Raw genomic sequence first — 11,359 nt, 5'->3', positions numbered from 1 at the left:
TGTTCACCAAGCTGACAAGGCTCAACCGGTTCACCAAGGTCACAAGACTCACTATGTTCACCAAGTATCACAACCACCCACCATCACCCGGTACCACAACCACCCACCATCACCCGGTACCATAACTACTCACCATCACCCGGTTCCACAACCACCCTCCATCACCCGGTACCACAACCACCCACCATCACCCGGTACCATAACTACTCACCATCACCCGGTTCCACAACCACCCTCCATCACCCGGTACCACAACCACCCACCATCACCCGGTACCATAACTACTCACCATCACCCGGTACCACAACCGCCCTCCATCACCTGGTACCACAACCAACCACCATCACCCGGTATCTTACCAGGCACCGTTAAGTTTACGGAATGCAACACCATCTACATATTCCTGAAAGCTTTTGCCTGGGTAAGTGTTGCGGAGGTAAATGTTGGTTGTGTTATTAGAGCGGCAGCAGGAGGCCCCACAAGCCGGCTGGAAGGTGCAGTTTGTGTGGTGCAGCAACCCGACCCGGCCATAACCCCGCCATACATAACACCCGCACACAAAACCCGGATTCTAAATATAATTTGCATTATTGAAATGGAAGGTAAAGTGCCTGAAGAAGGCCGGCCATTCCATGAATACCAATTGACTTGACTTTCAGGAGATGATAACACGCCAAGTAAAGTCAAGACTCCGGATAAGTGGCAGCATATAGTACACTTAGGATAAGAAGTACACGTTAACAAACGCGCCCCAGAATGTTGCACAATATCAACCTGCAAAATACGCGCTCGTTCTGCCCGCTCCAAGGATCTTCAGGTGTTAGGTTGTACCTCTACGGACCTCCACAATTTTTTGTTTTAAAATGTTTGTTTAGTAGTCAACTTGAATGCGGCACAATTCTTAGTAGAAAAGAACACCCTGTTATCGAGTTGTTGGTCGATGTTGTGCTTGGTGGTGGACCAGCTGGTGTTCCTGGCCTCGACTCACCTCGCCCCCGGAGGTTAAAACAGCCTCAGCTCCAGCCTCGCTTGTGCTTCAAACATTCCCACACACCCTAGTCCTCTATGGCCTCACTTGCAAGTGCTGCTTATCAAACAAGAATTGATTCCATTACACAGCGTATATACGCTAGTTTATTGTGCACCCCATACTCATCCTGCAAGCGGTAGTTTATTGTGCACCCCATATTCATCCTGTGAGGGGGTAGTTTATTGTGCACCCCATATTCATCCTGTGAGGGGGTAGTTTATTGTGCACCCCATACTCATCTTGTGAGTGGTAGTTTTTTGTGCACTCCATACTCATCCTGTGAGGAGTAGTTTATTGTGCACCACACACTCATCTTGTGAGTGGTAGTTTATGGTGCACCACATACTCATCCTGTGAACAGTAGTTTATTGTGCACCCCATACTCACCCTGTGAGGGGGTAGTTTATTGTGCACCACACACTCATCCTATGAACAGTCGTTTATTGTGCACCCCATACTAATCCTGCGAAATATAGTTTATTGTGCACCCCATACTCATCCTGTGAACTGTTGTTTATTGTGCACCCCAAACTCATCCTGTGAGCGGTAGCTTATTGTGCACCACATACTCATTCTGTGAGCAGTAATGTTTTGTGCACCCCATACTCATCCTGTGAGGTAGTTTATTGTGCACCTAATATTCATCCTGTGAGCGATAGTTAATTGTACACCCCGTACTCATCCTGTGAGCGATAGTTTATTGTGCACCCCATATTCATCCTGTGAACTATTGTATATTGTGCACCCATACTCATCCTGTGAATAGTAGTTTATTGTGCACCCCACACTCATCCTGTGAGGGGTAGCTTATTGTGCACCCCATACTCATCCTGTGAGCGGTAGTTGATTCTGCACCCTTTACTCATCCTGTGAACGGCAGTTTATTGTGCAACCCATACTCATCCAGTGAACGGTAGTTTATTGTGCACCCCATGCTTATCCTGTGAGCAGTAGTGTTTTGTGCATCCCATGCTCGTAATATGAGTGGTAGTTTATTGTGCACTCCATACTCATTCAGAGAGAGGTAGTTTATTGTGCTCAATACTCCTCACATGAGCGGTAACTTAAGGTGCACCCCATACTCATCTTTTGAGCTTCATCATATTGTGCCCCATACTCATCATGCGAGTGGTAGTTTAATGTGCCACATACTCATCCTTTGAGTAGTAGTTTATTATGCACCCCATACTCATCCTTTGAGTGGTAGTTTATTGTTCACTCCATACTTAACTGGATGTGGTTGTTATATATATACTCCTTGACATTACTATGTATGAGTTTGTTAGGGAAATGTTTCATTTACCAAGATGTTATTTAAGGATTGTCCTCGTGTACAAGTTAACATTGGCATTTCTTGTGGGAATTTCCTCCACACTGGATGATTTCCGTGTAGCATCGTTGGATATCCCCAGAGGATAATGAGTTCCCTCCTGAGCGGCCCCAGCCCTTCCCAGTAATAGCAATAATAGTAGTAAGGAGGTGATTATAGGAGTAATTAGAGCAGGAGTAGAGTGCCTTCGAAGAGGTAGCCATAGTAATGATAATAAATAGTGAAATTACCAGAAAATTGCAGTTCGAGATCGTTGACGCGATCGGCACCCCGGCAAGCTCCCCCAGTCTGGCCTAATGAGAAAGTTTATCGCTCTCCATGGAGTCCACATGCTGCCATGCACCCAATTGCTCCTTGCAGCCCAAATGCTGCCTAGAACCCACATAGTGCCTGGAGCCCAAATGCTGCCTGGAGCCCACATGCTGCCTGGAGCCCACATGCTGCCTGGAACCGACATGTTGCCTGTAACCCACATGTTCCCTGGAGCCCATATGCTGCCTGGAGCCCACATGTTGCCTGGCCCCTCACATGTTGCCTGGATCCCACATGCTGCCTGGAGCCCACATGCTGGCTGGAGCCCACATGCTGCCTAGACCACACATGTTGCCTGAAGCCCACATGCTACCTGGACCCCACATGCTGCCTGGAGCCCACATGTTGCCTGGCCCCCACAAGCTGCCTGGATCCCACATGCTGCCTGGAGCACACATGTTGCCTGGAGCCCACATGCTACCTGACCCCACATGCTGTCTGGAGCCCACTTGCTGCGTGAAGCCCACATGCTACCTGGACCCCACATGCTGCCTGGAACCCACATGATGCCTGGAGCCCACATGCTCATCCTATGAACAGTCGTTTGTTGTGCACCCCATACTAATCCTACGAAATGTAGTTTATTGTGCAACCCATACTCATATTGTGAACTGTTGTTTATTGTGCACCTCATACTTATCCTGTGAGCGGTAGTTTATTGGACACCCCATACTCATACTGTGGGCGGTAGTCTATTGTGCACCCCATACTCATCCTGTGAGCGATAGTTTATTGTCCACCCAGTACTCATCCTGTGAGGGATAGTTTATTGTTCAACCGATACTCATCCTGTGAGTGATAGTTTTTTGTGCACCCCATACTCATCCTGTGTAATGTAGTTTATTGTGCACCCCATATTCATCCTGTGAACTGTAGTTTATTGTGCACCCTATACTCATCCTGTGAACAGTAGGATAGTGTGCCACATACTCATCCTGTGAACAGTAGTTTATTGTGCACCCCATACTCATCCTGTGAGGGGGTAGCATATTGTGCACCCTTTACTCGTCCTGTGAACGGAAGTTTATTGTACACCCCTATACTCATCCTGTGAGGGGTAGTTTATTGCGCAACCCATATACTCATCCTGTGAGGGGTAGTTTATTGTGCACCCTATACGCATCATGTGAGGGATAGTTTATTGTGCACCTTATACTCATTCTCTGAGCGCTTGTTTATTGTGCACCCCATACTTATCCTGTGAGCGCTAGTTTACTGTGCACCCCATACTCATCCTGTGAAATGTAGTTTATTGTTCACCCCCATACTCATCCTGTGAACGTGAACAGTAGTTTATGGTGCACCCCATACTCATCCTGTGAGCGGTAGTGTATTGTGAACCCCATACTCATACTGTGAGCGGTAGTGTATTGTACTCCCAATACTCATCCTGTGAGCGGTAGTTTATTGTGCACCCCGTACTCATCCTGTAAGCAGCAGTGTATTGTGCACCCCATACTCATCCTGTGAGCGGTAGTTTATTGTGCACCCCATACTCATCCTATGAGCGGAAGTTTATTGTGCACCCTATACTCATCTGGTGAACGGTAGCTTGTTGTGCACCCCATGCTCATCCTGTGAGCAGTAGTGTATTGTGCATCCCATACTCAGAATATGAGTGGTAGTTTATTGTGCACTCCATACTCATCCTGAGAGAGGTAGTTTATTGTGCTCAATACTCCTCACATGAGCGGTAACTTAAGGTGCACCCCATACTCATCTTTTGAGCTTCATCATTTTGTGCCCCATACTCATCATGCGAGTGGTAGTTTAATGTGCCACATACTCATCCTTTGAGTAGTAGTTTATTATGCACCCCATACTCATCCTTTGAGTGGTAGTTTATTGTTCACTCCATACTTAACTGGTTGTGGTTGTTATATATATACTCCTTGACAATACTATGTATGAGTTTGTTAGGGAAATGTTTCATTTACCAAGATGTTATTTAAGGATTGTCCTCGTGTACAAGTTAACATTGGCATTTCTTGTGGGAATTTCCTCCACACTGGATGATTTCCGTGTAGCATCGTTGGATATCCCCAGAGGATAATGAGTTCCCTCCTGAGCGGCCCCAGCCCTTCCCAGTAATAGCAATAATAGTAGTAAGGAGGTGATTATAGGAGTAATTAGAGCAGGAGTAGAGTGCCTTCGAAGAGGTAGCCATAGTAATGATAATAAATAGTGAAATTACCAGAAAATTGCAGTTCGAGATCGTTGACGCGATCGGCACCCCGGCAAGCTCCCCCAGTCTGGCCTAATGAGAAAGTTTATCGCTCTCCATGGAGTCCACATGCTGCCATGCACCCAATTGCTCCTTGCAGCCCAAATGCTGCCTAGAACCCACATAGTGCCTGGAGCCCAAATGCTGCCTGGAGCCCACATGCTGCCTGGAGCCCACATGCTGCCTGGAGCCCACATGCTGCCTGGAACCGACATGTTGCCTGTAACCCACATGTTCCCTGGAGCCCATATGCTGCCTGGAGCCCACATGTTGCCTGACCCCTCACATGTTGCCTGGATCCCACATGCTGCCTGGAGCCCACATGCTGGCTGCAGCCCACATGCTGCCTGGACCACACATGTTGCCTGGAGCCCACATGCTACCTGGACCCCACATGCTGCCTGGAGCCCGCATGTTCCCTGGAGCCCACATGCTGCCTAGAGCCCACATGTTGCCTGGTCCCTTACATGCTGCCTGGATCCCACATACTGCCTGGAGCCCACATGCTGGCTGGAGCCCACATGCTGCCTGGAGCACACATGTTGCCTGGAGCCCACATGCTACCTGGACCCCACATGTTGCCTGGAGTCCACATATTTCCTGGCCCTCACATACTGCCTGGATTCCACATGCTGCCTGGAGCCCACATGTTGCCTCGAGCCCACATGCTACATGACCCCACATGCTGCATCTAGCCCACATGTCGCCTGGCCCCCCACATGCTGCATGGATCCCATATGCTGCCTGGAGCCTACATGCTGCCTGGAGCCCACATGCTGGCTGGAGCCCACATGCTGCCTGGACCCCACATGCTACCTGGACCCCAAATGATGCCTGGAGCCCACATGCTGCCTGGAGCCCAAATGCTGCCTGGATCTTACATGCTACCTGGAACCCACATGCTGTCAGAAGCCCACATGTTGTCTGGAGCCCACATGCTGCCTTTAGCCCATATGCTGCCTGGAGCCATCATGCTGCCTGGAGCCCACATGTTACCTGGAGCCCACATGCTACCTGGAGCCCACATGCTGCCTGGAGCCCACTTGCAGCCTGGAGCCCACATGCTACCTGGCCCCCGCATGCTGCCTGGAACCCACATTCTGTCTTTACCCCAACATGCTTCCTGGAGCCCACATGCTGACTGAAGCCCACATGCTGCCTGATCCTCCCACATGCTGCCTGGAGCCCACATGCTGCCTGGAGTCCACATGCTGCCGAAATCCCATATGCTGCCTGGAGCCCACATGCTACCTGGACCCCACATGCTGCCTCGAACCCAGATTCTGCCTGGACCCCAACATGCTGTCTGGAGCCCACATGATGACTGAAGCCCACACGCTGCCTGAACCTCCCACATGCTGCCTGGAGCCCACATGCTGCCTTGAGTCCACATACTGCCGAGAGCCCACACGCTGTCTGGAGGCCACATGCTGCCTAGAGCCCACTTGCTGCCTGGAGCCCACTTGCTGAATGGAACCCACTTGCTGCCAGGAGACCACATGATGCCTGGAGCCCACATGCTGCCTGGAGTCCACAATGTGCCTGAAGCCCACATGCTGCCTGAAGCCCACATGCTGCCTGGAGCCCACATGTTAACTGGACCCCAAATGTTGCCTGGAGCCCACATGCTGCCTGGAGCCCAAATGCTGCCTGGAGCTTACATGCTACCTGGAACCCAAATGCTGTCGGAAGCCCACATGTTGCCTGGAGCCCACATGCTGCCTGGAGCCCACATGCTGCCTGGAGCCCACATGCTGCCTGGAGCCCACATGCTACCTGGAGCCCACATGCTGCCTGGAGCCCACTTGCTGCCTGGAGCCCACATGCTACCTGGCCCCCGCATGCTGCCTGGAACCCACATGCTGCCTGGACCCCAACATGCTGCCTGGAGCCCACATGCTGACTGAAGCCCACATGCTGCCTGATCCTCCCACATGCTGCCTGGAGTTCACATGCTGCCGAGATCCCATATGCTGCCTGGAGCCCACATGCTGCCTGGAGCCCACTTGCAGCCTAGAGCCCACATGCTACCTGGACCCCACATGCTGCATGGAACCCACATGCTGCTTGGACCCCAACATGCTGTCTGGAGCCCACATGCTGACTGAAGCCCACATGCTGCCTGAACCTCCTACAAGCTGCCTGGAGCCCACATGCTGCCTGGAGTCCACATGCTGCCGAGAGCCCACATGCTGCCTGGAGTCCACAATGTGCCTGGAGCCCACATGCTGGCTAGAGCCCACATGCTGCCTGGAGCCCACTTGCTGCCTGGAGCCCACATGCTGCCTAGAGCCCACATGATTCCGAGAGCCCACATGCTGCCTAGAGCCCATTTGTTGCCTAGAGCCCACATGCTGCATGGAGCCCACTTGCTGCCTAGAGCTCACATGCTGCCTAGAGCCCAAATGCTGCTTAGAGCCTACATGCTGCCTTGAGCCTACATGCTGCCTAGAGCCCACTTGGTGCCTAGAGCCCACATGCTGCCTAGAGCCCACATGCTGCCTGGAGCCCAAATGCAGCCAGAAGTTCACATGCTGCCTGAAGCCTACACGTTGCCTGAAGCCCACATGTTGCTTGAAGCCCACATGCTGCCAAGAGGCCACTTGCTGCCTGGAGCACACATGCTGCCTGGAGCCCACATGCTGCCTGGAGCCCAAAAACTGCCTTGAGCCCACATGCTACCTGGAGCCCAAAAGCTGCCTGGAGCCCACATGCTACCTGGAGCCCAAAAGCTGCCTGGAGCCCACATGCGTCCTGATGCCATATAGTGCCTGTAGCCCACATGCTGCCTGGAGCCCACATGTTGCCTGGAGCCCACTTGCTACCTGGAGCCCACATGCTGCCAGAGCTCACATGCTGCTGAGCCCACATTCTGCCTGGAGCCCACATACCGCCTGAAGCCCACATGCTACCAAGAGCCGACATTCTGCCTGAGCCCCACATGCTGCTGAGCCCACATGTTGCCAGAGCCCAAAAGCTGCTTAGTCCATGTGCTGCTGAGCACACATGCTGATAGTGCTCACATGCTACCTGGAGCCCCCCTACTGCTGAGCCCATATGCTGCCAGTGCCAACATGCTGCCTGGAGCCTAGATGCTGCTGAGCCAACATGATGCAAGAGCCCACATGCTGCAGAGCCCACATGCTGCTGAGACCACATGCTGCCAGAGTCCACATGCTGCCTGGAGCCAACATGTTTTCTAGAGTCCACATGATGCTGAGCCCACATGTTGCTGAGCCCACATGGTGAAAGAGCCAACTTGCTGCCAGAGCTCTCATCCTGGTTAGTCTATATGCTGACAGTGCTTACATGCTGCCTGTACTCAACATGTTGCCAGTGCACCCATGCTGCCTGGAGTCCACATCCTGCTGAGCCAACATGCTGCAAGAGCCCACATGCTGCAGAACCCACATGCTGCAGAGCCCACATGCTGCAGAGCCCACATGCTTCCAGAGTCCACATGCTGCCTGGAGCCAACATGTTACCTGGAGTCCAAATGCTACCTGGTGCCCAAATGTTGCCTGGCGTCCACATGCTGCTGAACCCACATGCTGCTGAGCCCACATGATGCCAGAGCCCACATGCTGCCTGGAGCCCACATGCTGCTGAGCACACATGCTACTGAGCCCATATGCTGCCATAGCCTACATCCCACCAGAGCCCTCATGCTGCTGAGCCCCAATGCTGTCTGGAGCCTTCAAGTTGCCTGGAGTCCACATCCTGCCTAGAACAAACATGTTGCATGGAGACAACATGCTTCCTAGAGCCCACAAGCTGCCTGGAGCCAACATGCTGCCATGACCCAACAAGGTGCCTGGAGCCCACTTGCTACCGGGAGCCCACATGTTGCCTGGAGCTCCCTTGCTGCCTGAAGCCTACTTGCTGCCTTGAGCCCACAAGGTGTCTAGAGCGCACATATTGCCTGGAGCCCACATGCTACCTGGAGCCCACTTGTTGCATGGAGCCCACATGCTGCCAAGACCCCACATTCTGCCTGGAGACCACATGCTGCCAGGAGCCCACTTCCTGATGGAGCCCACATGCTGCCTGGAGCCCACTTGCTGCCTGGAGCCCACTTGCTGCCTGGAGCACACATGCTGCCTAGATCCCACTTACTGCCTGGAGCCCACATACTGCCAGAGCCCACATGCTGCTAAGCCCACATACTTCCTGGAACCCACATGCTGCCTGGAGCTCACATGTTGCCTGGAGCCGACATTCTGCCAGACCCCCAACATGCTGCTGAACCCACATGCTGCCAGAGCCCACATACTGCTTAGCCCCTATGCTGCTAAGCAGACATGCTGACAGAGCCCACATGCGGCCTTGAGCCCACTGGCTGCCTGTTGCCCAAATTCTGCTAGAAGCCCACATGCTGCCTGAAGCCCACATGCTGCTGAGCACACATGATACTGAGCCCATATGCTGCCATAGCCTACATCCTACCAGAGCCCTCATGCTGCTGAGCCCCAATGCTGTCTGGAGCCTACATGCTGCCATGACCCAACAAGGTGCCTGGAGCCCACTTGCTACCGGGAGCCCACATGTTGCCTGGAGCTCCCTTGCTGCCTGAAGCCTACTTGCTGCCTTGAGCCCACAAGGTGTCTAGAGCGCACATATTGCCTGGAGCCCACATGCTACCTGGAGCCCACTTGTTGCATGGAGCCCACATGCTGCCTAGACCCCACATTCTGCCTGGAGACCACATGCTGCCAGGAGCCAACTTCCTGATGGAGCCCACATGCTGCCTGGAGCCCACTTGCTGCCTGGAGCCCACTTGCTGCCTGGAGCACACATGCTGCCTAGATCCCACTTACTGCCTGGAGCCCACATACTGCCAGAGCCCACATGCTGCTAAGCCCACATACTTCCTGGAACCCACATGCTGCCTGGAGCTCACATGCTGCCTGGAACCGACATTCTGCCAGACCCCCAACATGCTGCTGAGCCTACATGCTGCCAGAGCCCACATATTGCTTAGCCCCTATGCTGCTAAGCAGACATGCTGACAGAGCCCACATGCGGCCTTGAGCCCACTGGCTGCCTGTTGCCCAAATTCTGCTAGAAGCCCACATGCTGCCTGAAGCCCACATGCTGCTGAGCACACATGCTACTGAGCCCATATGCTGCCATAGCCTACATCCTACCAGAGCCCTCATGCTGCTGAGCCCCAATGCTGTCTGGAGCCTACATGCTGTCATGACCCAACAAGGTGCCTGGAGCCCACTTGCTACCGGGAGCCCACATGTTGCCTGGAGCTCCCTTGCTGCCCGAAGCCTACTTGCTGCCTTGAGCCCACAAGGTGTCTAGAGCGCACATATTGCCTGGAGCCCACATGCTACCTGGAGCCCACTTGTTGCATGGAGCCCACATGCTGCCTAGACCCCACATTCTGCCTGGGGACCACATGCTGCCAGGAGCCAACTTCCTGATGGAGCCCACATGCTGCCTGGAGCCCACTTGCTGCCTGGAGCCCACTTGCTGCCTGGAGCACACATGCTGCCTAGATCCCACTTACTGCCTGGAGCCCACATACTGCCAGAGCCCACATGCTGCTAAGCCCACATACTTCCTGGAACCCACATGCTGCCTGGAGCTCACATGCTGCCTGGAGCCGACATTCTGCCAGACCCCCAACATGCTGCTGAGCCCACATGCTGCCAGAGCCCACATACTGCTTAGCCCCTATGCTGCTAAGCAGACATGCTGACAGAGCCCACATGCGGCCTTGAGCCCACTGGTTGCCTGTTGCCCAAATTCTGCTAGAAGCCCACATGCTGCCTGAAGCCCACATGCTGCTGAGCACACATGCTACTGAGCCCATATGCTGCCATAGCCTACATCCTACCAGAGCCCTCATGCTGCTGAGCCCCAATGCTGTCTGGAGCCTACATGCTGCTGAGCCCCAATGCTGTCTGGAGCCTACATGCTGCCATGACCCAACAAGGTGCCTGGAGCCCACTTGCTACCGGGAGCCCACATGTTGCCTGGAGCTCCCTTGCTGCCTGAAGCCTACTTGCTGCCTTGAGCCCACAAGGTGTCTAGAGCGCACATATTGCCTGGAGCCCACATGCTACCTGGAGCCCACTTGTTGCATGGAGCCCACATGCTGCCTAGACCCCACATTCTGCCTGGAGACCACATGCTGCCAGGAGCCAACTTCCTGATGGAGCCCACATGCTGCCTGGAGCCCACTTGCTGCCTGGAGCCCACTTGCTGCCTGGAGCACATATGCTGCCTAGATCCCACTTACTGCCTGGAGCCCACATACTGCCAGAGCCCACATGCTGCTAAGCCCACATACTTCCTGGAACCCACATGCTGCCTGGAGCTCACATGCTGCCTGGAGAGGACATTCTGCCAGACCCCCAACATGCTGCTGAGCCCACATGCTGCCAGAGCCCACATACTGCTTAGCCCCTATGCTGCTAAGCACACATGCTGACAGAGCCCACATGCGGCC

The 11,359-nt window shown here is 53.7% G+C and overlaps 2 protein-coding genes across 2 annotated transcripts; both read left to right on the top strand.

The window, feature by feature from the left end:
• Positions 1-6,810: 6,810 nt before the first annotated feature.
• On the top strand, positions 6,811-7,197 carry LOC138372643 (keratin-associated protein 4-5-like). Its single transcript, XM_069338140.1, has one exon. The coding sequence runs from the start codon at positions 6,811-6,813 to the stop codon at positions 7,195-7,197; it is 387 nt and encodes a 128-aa protein (XP_069194241.1).
• Positions 7,198-10,670: 3,473 nt separating this feature from the next.
• LOC138372642 (sperm mitochondrial-associated cysteine-rich protein-like) lies at positions 10,671-11,063 on the top strand. Its single transcript, XM_069338139.1, has one exon. The coding sequence runs from the start codon at positions 10,671-10,673 to the stop codon at positions 11,061-11,063; it is 393 nt and encodes a 130-aa protein (XP_069194240.1).
• Positions 11,064-11,359: the final 296 nt, after the last annotated feature.

This window comes from Procambarus clarkii, chromosome 39 (genome assembly GCF_040958095.1).
Source record: "Procambarus clarkii isolate CNS0578487 chromosome 39, FALCON_Pclarkii_2.0, whole genome shotgun sequence".
Classification (NCBI taxonomy): domain Eukaryota; kingdom Metazoa; phylum Arthropoda; class Malacostraca; order Decapoda; family Cambaridae; genus Procambarus; species Procambarus clarkii.
This window is presented reverse-complemented; position numbering and strand designations above follow the sequence as displayed.

Bases quoted from the DNA above. Each gene is read 5' to 3' on its own strand.
- LOC138372643 (XM_069338140.1), top strand. From the start codon at position 6,811: ATGCTGCCTGATCCTCCCACATGCTGCCTGGAGTTCACATGCTGCCGA.
- LOC138372642 (XM_069338139.1), top strand. From the start codon at position 10,671: ATGCTGCCTGAAGCCCACATGCTGCTGAGCACACATGCTACTGAGCCC.